The sequence below is a fragment of the Parus major genome, chromosome 18 (assembly GCF_001522545.3).
Source record: "Parus major isolate Abel chromosome 18, Parus_major1.1, whole genome shotgun sequence".
Lineage (NCBI taxonomy): Eukaryota > Metazoa > Chordata > Aves > Passeriformes > Paridae > Parus > Parus major.
This window is the reverse complement of record NC_031786.1, coordinates 742,767-762,918: the sequence shown is the minus strand read 5'-3', so window position 1 is coordinate 762,918 and position 20,152 is coordinate 742,767. Positions and strand designations below refer to the sequence as shown.

Sequence of the window (20,152 nt, the reverse complement as noted above, 5' to 3'; positions counted from 1 at the left end):
TCCAAAACCATCCCTGACCCTCCAAAACCATCCCTGACCCTCCAAAACCATCCCTGACCCTCCAAAACCACCCCTGACCCTCCAAAACCATCCCTGACCTTCCAAAACCATCCCTGACCTTCCAAACCATCCCTGACCTTCCAAACCATCCCTGCCCCTCCACTCCACTGCCAACATCCCCTCATCCTAAAGCTCTGCCATGTCACCAAACACCATTTTCAGGATGGGCCCCAGCTGTCCCACATTCCCCAAGCTTGGAGCTGAGCAAGAGGCAGGAGCAGGCTGTGAATAACACACATTCCATGTTCCAAGAGGCCAAGCTCTACCTGTCTGTCCCTCAGCAAGAACACAAAGGATGATTTTAACTACAATTGTTTTTTAAAAACAACTGTAAGTAATAAAACCTCTCCCCTGCTGTCACTTTTGTTTCAGGTTGTCCAAAGCCCTGAAAGCTATGCAAGGGGAGGAAAGGGAGCAATCCAAAAGGTAAAATAATTTAAGTTCTGCACAATAATTTAAGTGTCTGTGGAGACAAGAAGGCAGTTCAGCACTGGGCTACTGCACTCCTGTGCTGGAGTTTAAGACCCAGACATTTGTCCAAGGGAAAGAATTTATGTAACACTGCAAAGACACACAAGCCTTTCCTTGAAAAACAAGGCTCATTCCTGAGAACAAATTCTGACCAGGTGATTTGATATCAACTTCTTTTGGGCTTTCTAATTGGAAAAAATAGTTACATACACAAGAAACACACTTAGAATTGCAGAAGGGTTTCTGTTCTTAGCTTTTTTTACTCATGAAACTGCAGCAGTTTGATGGCCCAGCTCTTACCTCCAAGCAGTTGACAAAAAGCAAGTAGAGCTCTTTTTTGTCATTTTTCTCTAGGAGCTCGTTGTGCTCCACCTGGGACAGGTAACGCTGCACTTCATCTTTCACCTCATTGAAGCTACAGGAGAGAGAGACACCCTTACACACACAGCTGCCACCCTGACAGGACTGCTCCTGCTCCAGAGCAGAGCTCCCACAGCTGGCTGGGTGACAGCTGGGGTCACTCTGGATCCTGCAAGCTGGAAAAGCTCCTGTGCTGGTTTTTGCAGGTGATGTTTGGCTTCACAGCCTGAGCCGGGCTTTGATCACCAGCAGTGCTCCATGAGCACTTCCAGGGCAAAAGGCACCTGATTTAGGAGGTGGTCACACCTGAGAAGGGGCTTCTGTGCTTCTGTGGGAATGGGGAGCTCTGTGGAGCAGACAAAGCTCAGTCCTGATTAAACCTCTGTGAATGAGGAGTTTTGCTTTGCTGACCTAGATCAGAGTGACTGCTCCACCTTGCAGCACCCAGGCATCCACCTCAGCACAGGGCTGGTGAGGAACAGCCAGGTAAACCTTGCACAGGTGCTCACCCTGCAGCACAAGCTCCATGCAAGCCAGCCCAGTTGCACAACTAATGCAAAGGGGTTCAGGTTCAGTGCAACCCATGGAGGTGAGGAGAGCAGTGAGGTTTGATGAGGAACAGAGCTGAGCCTGGCCTAACCTCCCTCAGCTGGATGTGCTCACCTGTACTTCAGGAGCAGCTTCAGCATCACGGAGCGGATGATGGGAGTTTCATCCACCTCATCATTAAACGGGGACAGGAATTTGGTGTAGACAGCAGGGTGATCTGTGGGCACTGGGCAAGGACACGGTTGGCAGGTGAGAGAAGGTGCTGACAGACTCAGCTCTGTAAGACTGAGTGCCAGGGTGAGGGGAGCTCACCTGAGTCCTTCACAGGGCTTCTGTGAACAAAGAGCAGATCCAGGAGTGCCTGGATCACCTGTGGCTCAGGGGGCTCGTTGTCCTTGAAGCACATGCTGGTGACCACGTCGATGAAGAAGTTATTGCACCTCTGCCGGAACAGGGCGTTCTTGGCTATGGCAGCCCTGGGAAGGGAACAAACACAGAACCTCTGAAACCACGGAGGAATCAAACACACACAGGAAAAGTCACCAAAGGGAGATACTTTTCCAGCTTCCCAATGACATGATCCTTCAGGTCCCTTCCAACCCAAAGCATTCTATAATTTCCATGTTTTTACAGAGGCCAAGGCAGCTTTCCCCTTTTTTTGGATACAACAGAACAGAACAGGCTGTTGGGTTCCAGAGGGATGAAGCAGAGTTCACCCCTCACCCTGCTCATGCTGACCACCTCAGATTGAGGATTTCCTCACAAAGCCTCCCCATCCAAGGCTCCCACCGTGGAGAGGGTGGCTGGAGTACCTGAGCTCCTCAGAGACAGCTAACTCCACATCCTCTGTGGCAACCCTGCAGTAGGGACAGTGCATCTGTGCTGGCACCAGCCACATGCTGATGCACTTGTGGCAGAACACGTGGTTGCAGGGCAGGCAGATGGGGTCCTTTGGCTCTCCCAGGCAGATGGGACACGGCTCCAGACCATGCCTGGAATCCAGAAACAGCAATGAACACAGCTCTTCCGTGCTGCCTCCCCAAAAGCCTCCACCAAGATGTTCAGCTGCAGCTGGACCAGGAGCACAGTGCAGGACAGGCTGGCTCACTGCTCAGGACGCAGAACCAAACAGGGTCACTGCTGTTCCTCTGGCTTTCACTGCAGCCACAGGTGTGCTGGCAATGCAGGCAATGCCCCTGCTGGCCCCTGTCCCAGTGTCAGTACCTGTAGAGCCTGCTGCTGACCTCGTTCTTGCACTGGCACAGCACTGTCATCACTGCAACAAAGGTTGGATGGGACTTCATGTCTGAATCGTGCTGGAAACACTGCAGGGGGAAAGGACAAAGCCCAGAGACTCAGCTACAGCACCTGAGACCAGAATCCCCACCATCAGGGAAGAGGTGAAATCACAGCTTGGCTCACCTTGGCGAGAAGCAAAGTGTATTTCCTCACCAAGCCCTGGAATTCCGGCATGAGGGCGTGGATGCCAAGGAAGACGTGTTCCACAAAGAGCGCCATGGCGAACACGCGGCTCCAGCAGGCTCTGGGGAGGACAGCACGCTGCCACCCCTGCAGGCCAGCCTCACACCTCCCTGCTGCTCCCTCCACAGCATTCCTGCACCCCTCTGCTTTACCCTTTGCCTGCCCTAAGGGATTTTTGTGACATTCTGGCACTTAACCCTGGAGGCAGCACTGCAGCAGGACCAGCACCACTGCACACACCTTCTCACACCTCTAACTCCTATGGCAAAAACATTTAAAATACCAATTGCAATTAGGTACACTTTCTTCACTTCAAATAACGAAACAAGGTCTGTGAGAAACTGGGGTAGTGCTCTGGGCTTTCTTCCAAAACACAAGATGCAGAAATTCCCCATCTCTTGGGTCCTTGTGCACACAGGATGAAGTGGGGAGACTCTGCTGGTTAACAGGAACCTGAGGAGAGTTTTAAATAACCCCTGAACCCAGATGGAATGCACCAGATGATACTGCCAGATTTAGAGAATCTGCAGGAGATGAGAGGGAAAAAAAAATGTGGTTCTTGCTGCTTGGTATGTAATTGAGCCCAGCAGGGACCTGGAAAGGTTTGCAAAGCCTGAGAAAAGCAGCACCACAGGAGCTTGAGGCTGCTCCAATGCCCCAGTGAACTGCCAGGCAAAGAGCAGGGCTGTGAGCAGAGCCCAGCACTTACCTGAGCTCCCTCAGCAGCTGATGGCAGTGGCTCCCCCTGCGCTGGGCACCCTCCTCTTTGCACAGGAATTCAATGGGCATGTGGAGGTTCTTCACTCTCTGCAGCCACAGCTCAGGGGGGGCTGTCTGCACCTGGTTCTCCAGCTCCTCAGCACACCCCATTGCAGCCAGCACGTCCAGAACCTGCACACACACAGGACCAAGGGAACACAGCATTTCAGAATTATTTACAGACCGTGGGCTCTCAGTCTGGCCTGCTACAGCACGTGTTCTACTGAATCATCTCCTACTTGAGTCTCTAAAGCTCTGCAGTTCTCATGTTTGTGGCTTGGCTCGTTAGCACGTCCTATTAACTAATGCAAAAGCAGGGCAATCTATTTTAAAACCTGCTTGTAGCAATAACAACACAGCAGATCATTCCCAGTTGTGAGGAATCTGAGCCTGTGCTTCCCCCTCTGCTGCTGCTGAAATCCAGAGGAGACTGAGGAGCAGTGCAGAGAGAGCTCCCTGCCAGGGCTGAGCAGCACAGAACGCCTGGCAGTGACTCTACCATCTCTGGGCGTGGAACTCTGCAGGCTGGCTGGCTCAGGAGGCAGCCAGCCACACGGGGGAACACAGCCAGGATCCTGGAGAAGTTCTGCAGCCGGCTCTTGAACTGCTTGTGTGCCAGGTGTGCCCAGGGCAGGGAGGGCACCAGCTCCTCTCTCCAGGGGGACTCTGCCACCCACTGCTCAACGCAGGACACGAACGCCACACGCAGGCACTGCAGGGGTGGGAAACACAAAAACAAAGGGGAGAAACTACTTTTAGAATTCATTTTGTACTGGAAATCCTGGCAAAATTCTCAGAAACATGAGAATCGCCTCCCTACAAAGACAGCCTTTAATGTGTCAGTTTACACAGGTGCTGCTGCCCTGAGTTACCCCAGCAGCCACTCAGTGTGCAGGGCTCTGCTCTGGGCTCCCCTGCTGTTGGGCTGTCTCAAAGGAACATTCTCCCCAAGGCAGGACTGACTCAGAAGGAAACACTCACAGGCATCGTGCTCTCCTCCCCACCCAAAGGGTTCCCAGCCCCTGCTCCAGCCCCTGACCTGCAGCTCCTCCTGGGAGGACACACCGATGGTCAAGACAATGAAGTCTGTGATGTAGCACTGGAAGAGCATCTGCCTTTCTCCCTCAGTCAGAGCAGAGATGAATTTTCCCAGGGCAGTTTTCTGGAAGTATTCCACAAACTTCTCAGCATGGCCTGGAAAATGAGGATGCAGAGAAAAGCTGGATCCTGGGAGGAAGCTGGCTTTGACACAGCATCTATCCTAGAGACACTGACAGCTCATTAATCACTGATGCATCCAGCACTCCCCTCATCCAGGGCACTGAGGAGGGACTCAGGCCAGGCCTTGTCAGCCCAGCACCGGTGTCCTATTTCTGGAATCTCACCTTGTCATTAACTCTTGGCTGCTCCACAGCATTTTGAATGCAAGGGCACAGAATAGGTGAGGAAGATGAATGGTGAGAAGCACAAAGAAAAGCTGCCTGCACAGAACTCTGCTGGCTCCCAGGAGCACAGAGGGACTGAGGGTGACCCCAGTGCCAGGAGGGCACAGCAGTGACAAACCAGAGCTCACAGGGCAGGGGATGGAGGTGCTGGAGCCAGGCTCTCACCTTCAGTGTTTTGGATGTACTGAGCCTCCATCCACATCTCTTCCAGGTACTCCTTTATCCTCCAGCTGAAGGGCATCTTATTCCCAGCATCAGCAGATACCATCATGTTGTTCTGCACCAGGATTATCTCTGGCTGAGGGCTGGGGGTGAGAAGGTCATTAATGCAGCAGGCTTTTGTTTGGGAAGCACAGTGCAGACAACAGAGGTGAGAGGCTGCAGAAAGCAACCCTAGGAGGGGAGGGAAGTGCAGGACTGACATGGCTCACCCTGCCCCTCCTCAGGCAGCATTCCCTGGGCACGGCTGCAGGGGCTGGCTGAGCAGGGGGAACATGCCAAGGGCCAGAGAACAAAGCCCAGGAGCACTCAGGGCCAGGCAGGAACAGACTGAACTGTGAGCAGTGCCCTGCTGCCCTCGTGGAGGATTAGAGCCAGTGCTGGGCTGCTCCCAGTGCTGCCAGCTCAGCCCAGCCCAGCTCAGCCCAGCCCAGCCCAGCCCAGCTCAGCTCAGCTCAGCCCAGCCCAGCCCTCCTCAGCCCTCCCCTCCTGCTCATCCCCCAGGGCTCACCTGTTCTTCCCCACTCCAGGAAGGACATTCAGGAATTTGGTGTCACTGAAGATGAACATCCACAGGTTTGTCACCCACTTTTCTCCTGGCCTGGCCAGCAGCTCCAGATTGCCATTCCTGTCTATGACAGCGATCAGGAGAGCCAGGAAGGGAGTGACCACCTTCTGGACTCGCTTCCACAGGGTGTGCCTTTGGGAGAAAGGGATGGAGAAACCCAGAGGGAATGTGAGCAAAAACATCAGCAAAACAGGAGGTGCCCATCCTGAAAAACTGCTGACATTTGCACATGACACAATCCTAATTCTGCCTTTATGGGAAAAAATGCCACCAACAGGAAAGCCCTGCACTTCTCTCACTCCTGGCTCACCTGGAATCCCACTGTTCCACTCAAGCACTTGTGCACTCCTGTCCCACTACAGCCCCTTCAGCTCTAATTCACCCTTCCCCAGGAGAGGCCAAAATTGCCTTCAGAGAGTTTCCAGCACAGACTGGAGCCTGACACTGCAGATGTTCAGATCACACAAAGCTGCTGTCTCTGCTGCACAGGTGCCACTTGCAGACTCCTCCTGGAAGGCTGCAGGTGACAGGGCAGTGCTGCTGTCCTCACCTGAAGGTGCCTGCCTCCTGCAGAGCACTGAGGTTGGAAGCCTCCCGAAGCACCCAGTTTTTGGGGTGAAGGGAATTTTCTTCTTGCTTCTTCAACAGGCTGGAGAGACGAGCCTTGGTTATCTTCAGGAAAGAGGCTACAAAACAACAGGGAACTTGTGTTTTCTCTGCTATTATTGGACCCAAATGTCCCACCAAGAACAGCATTTGACAGTTGTTTCAATAATTGGCCAAGTGGGGGAAAAAGCAGCCAGAGAAAAAGCCACCACTTGAAGAGCAGAAAAGCCTTACATCCACCAGCACACGGGAGCATGGACACACATTCTTGGGACATCCCCCTCACCTGCACCACAGCAAGGACCTTTGGATCCCCAGTGACCTGACTGACATGTTTTGGTGGTCCCCAGATGGCCAGGGACACTCCCTGCAGCACACACCTTTCAGCTCATCCTCTTTGGAGAAGAGGCCAAGCAGGATCTCAATTCTCCTCCTGCTTCGACTCAGGTCTTCGTTCTGGTCCCTCAGCATCCCCACAGCGCTCTGCACACAGGTCCTCAGCAGCACAGTGGTGTCCAGGATCTCACCCTGCCCAGGAAAACAAGGTCATTCCCCTCGAGTGACGCTCCTGTCCCCAGCACACACCCTGGGAAGGTTTACAGTGCTCCCTCAAGGTGTCTGCTGCCTGGCATCCCTGCTCCCAGCTCTCCTCATCTCACACTGCCGTTCTCAGCTCTTCTGCTGTCAAGAACATGATGAAACTTCCGTGGCCCTTTCAAACAGGCCCGTGACACAGGATTTGTGCTGAGTTAACACTCCTGCAGGGCCAAGATTCAGCAGTTTGAGGAAAGAAGTGAAAATAATCAACGTGACCAGGGGAAATCTGCCCTTCCTGGGGAATGCTACATGTCCCTGGTGCTGGGCATGTCCAGCTGAGGCTGTCAGGGCCACACAGGGCAGTGTGAACGTGGCTGCAGCACAGCCAAGTCCTCAGCCAGCTCCAGCACACAGCTCAGAGCACACAGCTGGACTGAGCCTCAGGACCACAGCTCCCACCTCCAGGCAGAGAAAGGCAACAGAAACTCTTAAAGCAGATTTTTAAGACTCAGTTGAACAAAATCACTAAGGAATGATATAGAAAATATATAAAATACAGAGTCCTCAGAATGGTTTATTTCTTTAGTGATGCTGATTTTGACTGGGCAGTGGGGAGGGGGGACTTGTGTCTGATCAGCAACATTCACAATGCAAATATTGGTTTCAGGTGAAGGGGGACACAAAAAGTGGGTTGCACCTCTCATGGCAGAGCAGAGAGCCACAGTGACAGCTGAGAGGCAAACAAATGTGTTCTGAACTGACCTGATAGTGCTCTGCTCCTGGCACTGGTGTTCCACCCTCCACCTCTTCCTGCTGTGCTTCTCCACTGGCAGGCAGAGCTGCAGCAAAGGTGGAGAATTTTTATTAGAAAGCAGCAGCACACTCCTGCATCAGTCAGATCAGAGTTTATTTTAGCAACTGCATCCCAGAGCAGCAGAACATCTGCCAGAGATCCATTAGCAGCTGCATGAGGAGCTGAGGTTCACCTCTCAAACAGCCACAGCTGCTCAGGCTGTGCAGCAAGAGCTGGAAGAAGTGTGACACTGAGCTAATGCCTTCAGCTCTCCCTGACTCCTGTCAGGCAGTGTGGTGAAAGGAAAGAGAGACTGAAAAAGCTGAGGGGAAAGGAAGATCCTTGTCAGTGGTCTTTGCCATGCAGCCTCTGCTGCCTCCTGTGCTGGGACAGAGCACTCAGGCTCCTGAGCAGTGCAAACGCCACAGTTTTGTCAAAAAAAAAAAAAGGAAAAATACCAAATTAACTTGTTTGATGACCTAAAAGTTGGGAGCCATCTGGTGAGCCCCCCAAAACCAGGTGCTGAGCAGGGAAAGTCATCAGATCCGCTGTGCCAGGCGTCAGTTCCTGCAGCACCAAGTGTGGGAGCACAGCTCCCCCTTTCCCCAGCACACAGCTCACCTCTGGCTTCCCCTGGATCCTCAGAGAACACCTGGCTGATGGTGAGGTTCTGCAGGGCTGTCAAGTCAGAGATCATGTCCTTGGATCTGCGGAGGTCGTCTATGTGCACCGACTGCCACAGCCCTGCAGGCAGAGAACAGCAGGAGTCATCCAGTGAGCAAGAGAAACTTGTCTGAAGGCAGCTGAGGAGTGAGGAGGGACAGATGGGCACACCCACCTCCATGGAAGCCCACGTAGGATGTTCCTCCTTCCAGCCGGGAAAGCTTCATGATAAAGTAAACAAAGACAGAGACCTCCCCCAGGCCCACCTTGTTGATCTCGTTGACAACAGTGTACCTGCAGCACAGAGCAAAGGCTGGTGGCCAGGACACATTTCCTCTCCCAGAACAGACACAGGTGACTCCCACTCCTCCCTCCCAGCTGTGGTGCTGAGCTGCCACCTCCAGCTGTGCCCTGAATTATCCCAGACCCTCAGCTCTTCAGGATTTCTGCAGTCAGTGGCCAGAAATTGCACTTCAAAGGGGATTATCTGCTCATGTGACCCATCTTAGCTTATTCTGACTTGGGTTATGGATTATTTGAAATACAATTAGTGCGTTTAGATTCATTCTGCTACAGAATAAAGGATGTGGGAGATCCCCAAACAGCACCAATAACCAAACAGTGAGGAGTGGCCTGGTAGAACTGAACCCCTCCATGCCCAACTCACTTGGCTGAGGCGATGAGCTGGGCATCCCGAGAGCCATCTTCGAAGTCTGTCTGAATAATGAGGACTTTATTTCCTGAAGTAGCATCCAGGAAATCGCTGAAGAGCGAAAAGAGATTTAACAGAAATCACAAAGTGTAAAGATCAAACATTAAAGGCCACAGAACCGGTTGCTCCACATTGGCTGTGGCTGCTGCAGGAGGAGAGAGAAGAACACCAAAGCCCATCTCGTGTGATGGAGCTGATAAGGTTTGTCCCAAGCCAGCCCACTGCCAGCACAGCCTCTCTTTTCCATATGTGCCACTCCAACTGCTCTGCCCACGCAGTTCCACACAGCTGACAGTCTGTTCCAAGCAGGAAAACCCCGGCCCAGACTCACCGGATGCCCTTCAGGAAGGAATACTCGGTGTCAAACTGCTGCAGGAACAGGATCTGGAGCCTGTGGGCCCTGCCCTGCACCTCCCTCTCCAGACAGGCAGCATCACCACTGGTGAGCAGGCGTGAGAAGGTGGTGACCTGTGCAGAGAGGGGCAGCCATGGGGCACAGCCCCAGCCGTGCTGCAGCCCCGGGCGCGGGGCAGGAGCTCCGGGAGCGGCCCGGACTCACCTCGGTGAAGGCCGCCCGGGGCCCGTCCCCGGCGCGCAGCTGGGCGCCCAGGAAATCCGCGAAGGACGTGTGCTGCTGCTGCCTGAAGTAGGTGTGGGCCAGGGAGTGCGCCATGAACAGCCCCACGGAGCTGCAGAGGCGGATGACGGCGTCGGGGGTGGCACAGTTGAGCAGGGCCAGCCGTGCCCGCTCGGTGACGCGGGGCAGGAGCTCGGCGGGCGCGCAGGCCGGGCGCAGGAGCTGCGTGCCCTGCAGCACCAGCGAGGCGCACGTGTTGGCGTGGTAGCCCACGAAGACGTCTGCGGGGCTGTACTGCTGCTGGCTGATGAAGTGCTCCTCCGTGTTGACCGCCGTGAAGTCCCGCACCCAGCGCTCCAGCTCCCGCACGGCCTCCCTCTGGGCCCTGTCCAGCACGGTGCTGATGTCCAGGTAGTGCTTCTCCAGCCGGTTGATGAGCGGGATGGGGAAGTGCTTGTACACCACCTCCTTCTCCTCGATGACGATCAGGCGGAACCTGGGGTGCACCCGGCACTTCACCCGGTGGGTGCCCAGCCCCAAATCCACGTACTTCTGCCCAGCCAGGTACACGTAGTACTGGTTGAGGGCGTCGTACAGGCTCTCGTAGAGGTTCTGCAGGTTGAGGAGCACGACCATCTGGCCAGTTTCCATGCAGACCTTCACTCGGTTGATGTTCCTGCATATCTGGGTGTATTCTTGGTCCTTAGGAAAACTGGAGCCAAAGATGATCTCCGGCTGCTGTTGGTCAGTGAAGAAAGCCTGCTGGAGGATCTGCAGCGCCGCGTAGTTCTCGGTCAACACAAGCAGGTACCTGCAGTCCCCATCCTCAGCACTGCTGTAAATGTTCTGGCGGATCAGCTCTATCCTACTGATATCATGAGCATGTATCTCCCCTTTTTCCAGCAACTTGGAGGTGAATATTTCCAAGGCATTGACATCATCTTTGCCACCGAAGTTACGAAGAACCATTGCGGCGATGTCCTGAGGCGTGGGCTCGCTCTTGGAGCTCTTAGCTAAGGCAAAAAACATCTTTATGAGGCTGTAGTAGTCACGCAGGCCAAAGAACTCCCTGTCCTGGGTCTTGCAAATGTTTTCATATGCATCTGCAAAGTGATGGAAATACTGCTCGACCTTCTGCAAAGCCCCTCGTGCCGAGCTGCAAATGCCCTTTGCGCTCTCGATGAGCTCCTCTCTGCTGGGGTCCCCACGGGACACAAAGATGCCTCGATTCATCTTGGCAGGGTCCAAAGCCCAGTTGGAAATCCCGATGAAGCCAACCTTTTTGTGAGGAAGAGGGACATCATCTATGCAGCCATCCTCCAAAAGTGGATGCAAAGTCTTCAAGGGCATTTTGGGAGAGTCTTCTGCCAGCCCAATCTCATCCAAAACCACCACTGACACATACTCCTCCAAGTTCTTCCCTTCCTGGAATCGAGCACAGTGCTTGAAAGTGCCTATGATTCCCTCTGGAGTGGAGAGGGGGCTGCACTGAAAAGACACCAGATGGATCTGCTTCAGGTCCTTGAACAGATCAGAATGAGCTGCTTGGCCCTGCATAGCATCGGCCACGATGGTTTTTGCCAGGGATTTGGAGCTCCCAGGCTTCCCGACAAGAAAAAGAGGGATTTTCAGCTCAATACAGATGACCATCATGAAGACATTTTCCTTCAAGGCCAAGTTCCTTGCTATGGTATCCCGGAGTGGCACCCCACTCAGGAATAAGTCCTGCATCAGAGTGATTTCTTCCAAAATCTTTTTCTGGGTATCGTAAGGCTTTGGGAGGACCTGGCTGATGGCAGTCCTGTACGGCTCCTTCCTTTCCAGGGACGCGTGGTAGCAGACCCCGACCGCCAGCACCAAGGACCAGATGACGCTGTTCCTGTCTCCGCTGCCCTTGGGACCTTTCCTCTCGGCCAGGTACTTCTCCAGCTCCCTCAGCAGCAGCTGGCTGTGCCCGTAAAACCACTTGAACACCTCCATGCAGCGCTCCACGTCCCGCAGGCTGACGAAGCCGCACTCGTCGTCCCTCCGCCTCATGTACTGCTGGGAGGCAAAGAGCACCTCTGTGACCGTCCTCACCTCGTCCCTGGCCATGGGCAGCTGCTCCGCCGCGCGCTGCACGATCTGCTGGATGTACATCTTCTCGGCGCTGTTGTTGAGCTGCCCGAAGTCCCACACCAGCGGGATCATGCTGGGCGGGAGCGCGTGCACGCGGTACACCAGCTGTCTCAGCGGGATGGACCCCAGCTTCTCCCTGCTGTCGTCGGCCTTGACCCGGTAGCCCAGGCCAGCCAGCTCCAGGCGCTGGATCATCCTGTCCGTGTGCTTGCGGTAGGGATTGCAGGCTGCGATGATCCGCAGGCCGGAGCCAGGGGCCAACGGCTTCCCCTGCACCGTGCGGTCACACAGAACCTCCTTGATGCTGCTCACGGCCTCCGTGGTGTTGGCTTCGTCGAAAAAGAGGACGGTGTCCAACCCGTGCTGCTCCTTGTTGGATTTAGCCAGGGCTTCTGCTTCTCTGACCCTGGCGTAGATCATCTCTGCAGTGGTACCTCCGTGAACCTTGACCAGCTTCATGTTCTCCACCTCCACAAAGCTTCTGCGTAACTGGCACAGGAACTTCACCAGCCTGGTCTTCCCACAGCCCGTTTCTCCCATGATGACGACCGGGATGTTGCAGCGGAATCGCATCTCGATGGCCAAGATTTTCAGCACGTTGTCCGTGGTGAGCTCGTACGTCTCGTCGGGGTCGAACACCCAGGGGAGCCCCAGCACCATGCAGAGCCTCTCGAGCTTCTCCTCGCGGGGCAGCTGGTCGAAGGGCACGTTGAAGGGAACCTTCTGCAGTAACAAGCCCTGGTACAGCTCGGGGGTCATGATGTCCTGCTTGATGACATTGCCGTTCAGAGGATTGATGGCATCGATGCGATTCCTGATCTGCTGGAAGTGGAAACCAATGAATGTCATGGACACACGATCCTCGTTGAAAAACAGATAGGGATGGGGCTCCGACTCCCACTTCTTCCTGATGCGGAAAGGGAGCAGATCTTCCTCCGCCACGTTCTCCAGGCAGGAGGGCTGTCTTCCTGAGCTCTGGTCGGAAATGTTCAGCGAGGGCGTCGCAAAATCCCGCGCCATTAAAATCATGAAGCCAACCACAAAGTTCTTGAAACCATTCAAAGTGTCCTGGACAAAGTCAGGGTTGCAAAAGACAGAAGCCTCGCAGTCTCTCAGCTGAATGTTGAGGAACCAGGTGAAGTTGCGGAGCTCTGCCCAGGAGGGATCCACGACCCCGCAGTGCAGGAGGAAGAGCTGCAGACATTCTGCAGGGCTGCCCTCCACCGACAGCGCCTCGTAGCAGAACGTGTCCAAGTCACAGCCCTGGTCAAACCTCTTCAGGTACTGGAAGGGTCTCTGGAAAGCCTCGCTGCAGAATTCCTCCTTGTCCATTCCCAGGTTCGAAACATCCCCAGAACGGCTCCCAAGTGTCTCCATTTCTAGCACTTCTTTGGGAGACTTGCATGTTATTTTAGGGAACACATCCAAGAAGTGATACTTCTGGCTCACTGACATCTGGAGAAGAGAAAAAGAAAATAAAAGGTCATCACAGAGCTGTAGCTCAATCTTCACCAGCTTCATTAATCTGTTCTTAACAGTCTCCTTGTCTAAAGACACACACCTGAGGAAGAGGAGCCAGCCTTTTCCCCTGTGCAGCAATTCTTCCGCTTAAAGTGCACCAACAAATCCTATTCCCTCCTACATTTTCCTTCCAGGAACATGAGCCTGGCATCACCTCCAGCCCCTTCTCGGAGCTACTTCAAAGAAAACTAAACCCAAGAAACTGTTTGTATTTATTGCAGTCACTTCTACACTCTGTTCTAACAGCTGCATATAAACATTCCCCTACCTTCAAACACTTCAAATTAACAGGAGGGAGATTAGATTTTGCATTTTTATGTTTCCTCTAAATGTCACAGAGGGGGCAGTGAGGCGTGGATTAACAGGCCTTCAGAAATCACCAACCCAAGGAAACTGGACAGGCCTCATTTGGTGTCTGGCTTTTATGTCACTTTGTACAGGGCCAGCAGTTTGTTATGGGATACAGCACACCCCCAATGAAACAGGGAACTCCTGTGCTGTGTTTACAGTTACAGTGTCACCACAGCTAGGTACAAACACATGCAAAGTGACTGAGAAGTTCCCAGGAAGGGAACATTGCTGGTACATACAGGTCTGGCTGCTTTCTTTGGCACTGGGGACACCTCCAGGATTTCAATGATGTACAGGTGACACTTCTGCCGTAGCCACATATTGCCATTATTATCTGTCAGGTACTGCAAAACCAACAGCTTGAAGAGAAACTCTGGGATCCCACGCTGCACCTGTCACAAGAAGAGATACCAAGGCACTTCCTCTTTATTTACCCATCACAACTTCACAGAATCACAGCTGAGGGTGGGAAGGCTTTCTGCTCTCTGCCCAGCTGCCCAGAGCCACATTCAGTCAGGTTTTTAATCTCTTCAAGGATGGAGACTCTAGAGCTTCTTTGGGCAGCTGTTCCAGAGTTCAATCACCTCGATGGTATTTGTGTTATTTACACAATAATTAGAAATGCTAGGGAAATGGCTAATTGAGAAACAAGAGCTTTAGGAAAGCTCCTGCAAGGGTCCACACAGGACCTGCAGGACAAGGCAGCTGTGGGAGGGATGTACTCACTGAGGAGGTGATATCAAAATGGAATATCATGGGCTTTGTCTGGTGCTCTCTCTTCAGATAAGGCAGGAGAGATTTCAGCACTTTATCTTCATCCACTTCTGGTTCAATCAGTCTGATGGTTTTCAGGAGCTCTTTACAGTCAGGCTGCACTTCTTGCAGTCTCTCATGCAGCCTCTTCACATACAGAGATTTCCCTGTCATAAAAAACACCACAAGAACTAAAGCCATCAATATCAGATACATCACATTAAGACCGTAACAGACAGAAGGAACTAAAATGTTTAAGTGCCCCACACCCTAATTCTCTGAAACTTCCTTAAAGGCATTCCAGAAGAAAGTTTAAATCTGGTTTGAGCAGCTGGAGGCTGGAATCCAGCACACTGCTCCTGTTGTCCATGTGGTTTGTTTTCCTTCCACTGCCTGAGAGAAGCTTTACTTCTTTAGGACTTTATTTCTTTAGGACTTTACTACTTTAGGACTTGAATCTATTCTATTTTGTGCTTGTTTCTAAAGTCAAACCAGGGGACTTCCAGCTTTCACCTCACCGCACTGACCAGCCTGAACTGCTCTTTTTCACCAAGATACCTAAAGCCTGGACACAAAACCCAGCAAGGTGAACCCCGCTCTGGTTTTGAGCTCCCAGCAGAGCCCACCCTGCACGTGCCACCTTACCCATGCCAGCTCTTTTGGAGGACACAATCCCAACGCACATGTGCTCCCTGAACACGGCGGCGGCCGAGCTGGTGAACTGAGCCACGCGGAAATGGCGCTGCAGGTACTGCTGGATCTCTGCCCGGGACCTCTGGGGAATCATGTGCACCTTGCAGTGGCTGAAGGCAGAGGGCAGGTAGCTGTTCTCCCGCTCGCAGTTGCACAGGATGATGAGGCGGTAGGAGCTGTTGTAGCGCTGCAGGTGTTGGAACAGCTCCTCTGCCCTGCGGCTGACGTCGTAGCTCAGCTCATCCGCGTACAGCATGGTGTAAATCCTGCTCCCCCCGCGGCAGGGAATGAGGCACCTGCGCAGGAACAGCCCCACCTGCTCCGCACTGCTCCGGGCCGTGCACAGCAGGACCTCGTCGAAGCTGGGAAGGGGCTGCTCGGGGCTGTTCATGTAAATGGCCAGGGCAGAGCTGAGCACCTCGGAGCGAGGGCAGGTGATGAGGTTGGGCTGGCCCACACGGAGCAGGTCCTGAGGGAAGTCCCTGCTGACACGCTCCCCGTCCCTGCTGGCCAGGTTCTTCAGCCACACGCCCAGTGTGTCGATGTCCAGGCAGTTGGGGAGGAAGGAGCCCATGTTGCTCATGTAGCACTCCCAGATGTGCTCCAGCCGGGCACTCAGGTCCTTCTCCCCGTCCAGCAGCACCTGGAAGTCAGACCCAGCCTTCCCTGAGCTGGGAGGCCCCCGGCTCCCGAGGGCCCCGAGGACGTCCTGCTCGGTGCAGTGGGGGCTGAGGAAGGAGAGCATCATGAGGGCAGCCTGGCTGGGGCTGCCCCTGCCCAGCTCCGAGCACAGGTACACCAGCTGCTCCGCGCTGTAGTAGTTCAGGTAGAAGTGCTCAAATCGCTTTGCGTACATGAAGCTTTTCCAGCTCTCCAGGAAACTCTCCATGGTCTTGCAGAGGGCAGGGAGCACAGCTGCCATGTCCCCTTGCCCTTCCAGCACTGGGATGGGGGCCAGGGAGAAGTCTATAAGGACACAGGATTCTCTGTGGGGTGAACAATACACCTGGGCAAGCCAGGAGCGGAAAAGCATGTTCCCAGCTGAGTAAAGATCTATAAAGGCCTGGGCGAGTCTCTGGACATTGGAAAAGACCTGTGTGAGAACAGAGGAGACAGAAACAAGCTGATTTACAAGTTTCAGCCATGAAACCACTGGAAAGACATTCAATGAAGAGAAAGTCTTTGGTCCCAAGGTGTGTCAGGCCTTGTACAGCAACCACAGACTCTCTGTGACTTTTTACATCCCCAGGAGATCAGTAAGGAGCTCCCAGGTTGCTACAGAAGTACAGAGATGCTGCCAGCCAGGACAATCCCCAGTGCAGCCAGAGGACAAGGCCACCAGCTCACTGTTCTGTCTCCAGCTTAGTTCCACCTTAACAGGGAACCGCAGGCAGGAACACCCAGGTGCCCGTGACCACCACCCCCAGCAACTCCACAGCCTTAAAAGCTCCTGCTGGAGGGAAAATCCAGCCCTGGCCCCAACAGCAGCAACCCCCTGGCTGTGGAATCTGACCTCAGAGAACCTCTCCACCTCCAGGCCTTGCTCTCCCTTGGCTGACATGAGCATCAGTTTGTTCTGCAGCTCGCGGAGCTCTGCCAGCGAGTATTTCCAGGAGGCGTCGGCGTCCCCCGAGCTCCCCGGGAGGGTGAAGCGCAGGACACTGTCCAAGGAGAGCTGCCAGAGCAGAAACTGTCAGTGGGGCTGGGGCAGCACCCCAGGCAGGAGGGGCAGTGGGTGCTCTCACCTTCTGGCCATCAGCCGGTGCCCTGAGCACATAAACCCCTCTGCTGTTGATGGCAGCTGCCAGGGACAGCGAGGACAGCTCCACAGAGCCATGGCTCTCCTTCACCGTCTTCAGCCACTCCAGGTGCTGGGCCGAGGCACGCTGTGGGGAGAGGAGACACAGCAGTGCCCTGACTGCTCTGAAATCCAGAACCTCCGGCTGGGGCTGCCACAAGGCTTTTGTGATGGGGAAGAAAGAAAGGAATGAGTACTGGCTGCAGCCTGCTCTTTCTGCACAGCTCCTCCTTACCCACTCCAGGAGGCTGAACAGAGCCCACAGTGCTCCAACACCTCTTGCTGCACAAGGATAAGAGTTCCCAGGCATCTGCCTCCCCTCTTTCACACCACCAAACCTGCACAAGCCAAGCTACAGCCCATGGCACTGGAAAGCCTTGCAGTGCCCTGGGGAAACCTGTGCTTCACTCACAGCTGCTGCAGTGAACTTCTGTGCCACAGAAACATGGGATGTTTTCCTCCACTAACAAGAGCTGCAGCGATGTCCCCACACTGCCATTTGCCCAGTGCAGTCCAACTTCCAGCCATCACAGGAGGATGCAGCTCCAGCAGAACTCACCAGTTTCTCAGGGAGGGTCTCATCGCTGTCCAGGGCTCGCCACAGCTTCTGCAGGCAGCGCATGAAGTCCTGGAAGCCCGAGTGGTGGTGGAGCTCGTAGAGCAGGGAGGAGTAGCCGTGCACAGTGCCATGGAAACAGGCCACACGGTCCACGTCCATGTCGTTCTCCCCCGCCGAGATGGACGCCAGGTCAACAAACACCTTCAGCTCATTGATGTCTGAAATGAGGCGACCCAGGAGTGGGAAATGCATGAGGCAGCCTGGACACCACCCCTCACCACAGGAAACACAGGAGGAAGGCTTTGAACAGCAGCTCCTGTGCAGGTGCCCTCTCCCCATCAGCGTTCCAGGCCATCCATCCATCCACAGGACCCGGATCCCCAGCCAGGATGGGAGCAGTGCCTGAGGGGTCTGTGCAGGCCAGACAGACACAACTCCATCCTCTGGAACAGCTCTGGAGTGAGCAGCAGCAGCTGCTCCTGGCCCAGCCCAGCTCCCAGCAGGGTGGTCACTGTGTGCTGCAGCAGCCCACACTGCAGGGCCACGTTTGAAGGGTCCCCACAGCACCTTCCACACCACAGCCCACCCGAGATGGAACCAGCAGCACCAGAAATCACAAAGGCACAAAGCAGATGGGTCAGGGATTCAGTGTTCCTTCTGCCCCACACAAGCTGCCATCCCTCCCAGCACTCTGTGTCTCACTCCTGGCTGAGCAGCACACACCTTTCAGTGCCTCTCTCACCCAGCAGACAAACTCCTTCTGCTGGGCCAGCTCCTTCAGGCAGCCACGGCGGGGCACAGTGATCCCCTGCAGCAGCTTCTTGGCTTCCACGAGCTCAGGGCTGATGGAATCCAGCTTCTGGGTCTTGTAGGATTCAAGCTTTTCTGTCTGGAAAGCAAGTGGTGCAAACACACACTGAGCCTGGAGCTGGGAAATGCCACTGGTTCTGCAGCAGGGAAAGGAAAGCCCTCTGCAAAACCACACCCCAACAGAGCAGTATCATCACCTCTCAAAGGAATGACTGCCCAAAAGTACCTGGAAGATCTGATTTTGTACCTCAAATAAGCATTTTGGCACAAAGGAACAGCTCTTGACAGCCTGGGATACACTTGTGGGAAGGTTCAAATTTAGCCAACACCCTGACAGTACAGAGCCAAAGTCAGGGGTACTTACTATGTGCAACAGGTTTTCCAGGATACTGAAGTCACCAGAGAGCCCCAAACTCTCTTTGACCTGGGCAATGATCTTGGCAGCATCAAAGGTTAAATGCATTTCATGGTACTGCTGGATCTGCTGGACCCGCTGGTCAATCCAGCCTCTGTCTTCTGCAGGCCAGAGCCCACAGATGATGTTCAGCTCTCCTCTGAGATCTTCAGGATGATTTGTGAATTCACGGAAAATTCTATCAACTGCAGAAAGTGTGAGATTTCCTGACCTGAGATCATCATACAGCATTGCATAGCTGTCAAAGCAAGGGCGGATCATGCTGCTCAAAACATCATCGAGGTCCAGCTCAGGAACAATCTCCTCCTCCTCCTCCTCCTCCTCCTCCTCCTCCTCCTCTGGACAGTCACACACATACTCCTCTCCTGCCTTCTGTGCTGCTTCCTCCCAGAGCTGCTGGAAGATCAGGCTGTCCTTAAAGGAGTGCATTTTGTGGAGAAACTCTTTCATCTCTGGGCTCAGCTTGTAGAAGGTCTGCAGGGGTCTCTTTCCCATCACCACAACTTGACTCAGCCTTTTAGAGCGAAGATCTTCCGAGTGTTGGAACTGCACTTCACCTGCATCCACTGTAAACCAGACAGGCCAGAGGCAGATCAGGTGCCCAGCCTGGCTCCAGCTCACCTCACCCTGTCCCCCAAGACACAAAATGCTTCCAGGCAGGCAGACCCCTCTAAGTGTGATTTGATGCACTTGATCCCCCCAGTGCTCTGGGTTACTTTCCCCAGCCCTCCTCACCCTCACTTCGGGGTTTAGAATCAAACCTGCTCCCAAAGCCAAGAGATTTGCAAGGAAAATGCTCTTGTCTGGTGTTGCCACTTTCAGACTGCTCCCCCAGAACTCTACCTCTCACAGACTTCTGCACCTTCCTGCACATGCTCAGGAAGGTTCCTATTGCTTTTTTCTCTCTCCTGAGCTCTGTGACTTCCTCGTGCCTCAACTGCAGCAGTTCTCTCAGGCTTCTCTGGAGCAGCTCCTTCTCCTCACTTGCCCGTTGCTGGTGCTCTGAAAGAAAACTCACCTTAGGCACAAAGCAGCCACTTCCCACACCCTGCACCCCGAGTGACTGGGGCTGGGAACTGCAGAGCCACAAACCCCACAGTGACAACACAAACTGGAGCTGGGAGCTCCCTGCCCAGGCCAAGGGACAGCACCCCAAACCCTGCAGCCCCTCCTGAGCACCCCAAACCCTGCAGCCCCTCCTGAGCACCCCAAACCCTGCAGCCCCTCCTGAGCACCCCTGACCCTGCATCCCCCCCTGAGCACCCCAAACCCTGCAATCCCCTCCTGAGCACCCCAAACCCTGCATCCCCTCCTGAGCACCCCAAACCCTGCA

The 20,152-nt window shown here is 54.2% G+C and overlaps 2 protein-coding genes across 5 annotated transcripts in view; both read right to left on the bottom strand.

Annotated features, from left to right (window-relative positions):
• Positions 1-20,152, bottom strand: part of RNF213 (ring finger protein 213) — a 45,108-nt gene that overhangs the window by 10,148 nt on the left and 14,808 nt on the right. For 2 of the 4 annotated variants that reach the window (XM_033518687.1, XM_015645520.3), the window contains 28 exons: positions 19,663-19,821; positions 18,769-19,385; positions 18,318-18,483; positions 17,595-17,812; positions 16,983-17,123; positions 16,751-16,912; positions 15,190-16,330; positions 14,518-14,711; positions 14,031-14,183; positions 9,784-13,374; positions 9,556-9,692; positions 9,180-9,275; positions 8,688-8,806; positions 8,471-8,593; positions 7,819-7,895; positions 6,900-7,047; positions 6,464-6,599; positions 5,857-6,045; positions 5,292-5,431; positions 4,721-4,875; positions 4,181-4,393; positions 3,632-3,813; positions 2,863-2,983; positions 2,665-2,765; positions 2,253-2,432; positions 1,753-1,916; positions 1,555-1,666; positions 832-946 (listed from right to left, as the gene is read on the bottom strand). In XM_033518687.1, the coding sequence (XP_033374578.1) occupies positions 832-946; positions 1,555-1,666; positions 1,753-1,916; positions 2,253-2,432; positions 2,665-2,765; positions 2,863-2,983; positions 3,632-3,813; positions 4,181-4,393; positions 4,721-4,875; positions 5,292-5,431; positions 5,857-6,045; positions 6,464-6,599; positions 6,900-7,047; positions 7,819-7,895; positions 8,471-8,593; positions 8,688-8,806; positions 9,180-9,275; positions 9,556-9,692; positions 9,784-13,374; positions 14,031-14,183; positions 14,518-14,711; positions 15,190-16,330; positions 16,751-16,912; positions 16,983-17,123; positions 17,595-17,812; positions 18,318-18,483; positions 18,769-19,385; positions 19,663-19,821 (9,050 nt within the window). Of the gene's footprint in view, positions 1-52; positions 331-831; positions 947-1,554; positions 1,667-1,752; positions 1,917-2,252; positions 2,433-2,664; positions 2,766-2,862; positions 2,984-3,631; positions 3,814-4,180; positions 4,394-4,720; positions 4,876-5,291; positions 5,432-5,856; positions 6,046-6,463; positions 6,600-6,899; positions 7,048-7,818; positions 7,896-8,470; positions 8,594-8,687; positions 8,807-9,179; positions 9,276-9,555; positions 9,693-9,783; positions 13,375-14,030; positions 14,184-14,517; positions 14,712-15,189; positions 16,331-16,750; positions 16,913-16,982; positions 17,124-17,594; positions 17,813-18,317; positions 18,484-18,768; positions 19,386-19,662; positions 19,822-20,152 lie in introns of those variants that run through there. The other 2 variants (XM_033518688.1, XM_033518689.1) reach the window with 2 other exon arrangements.
• The window catches only part of SLC26A11 (solute carrier family 26 member 11), a 27,021-nt gene continuing 22,857 nt past the window's right edge, over positions 15,989-20,152 (bottom strand). Inside the window, exon 17 of the transcript XR_004499753.1 lies at positions 15,989-16,004. The gene's annotated coding sequence lies outside the window, so the exon portion shown is untranslated. The remainder of the gene's footprint in view (positions 16,005-20,152) is intronic.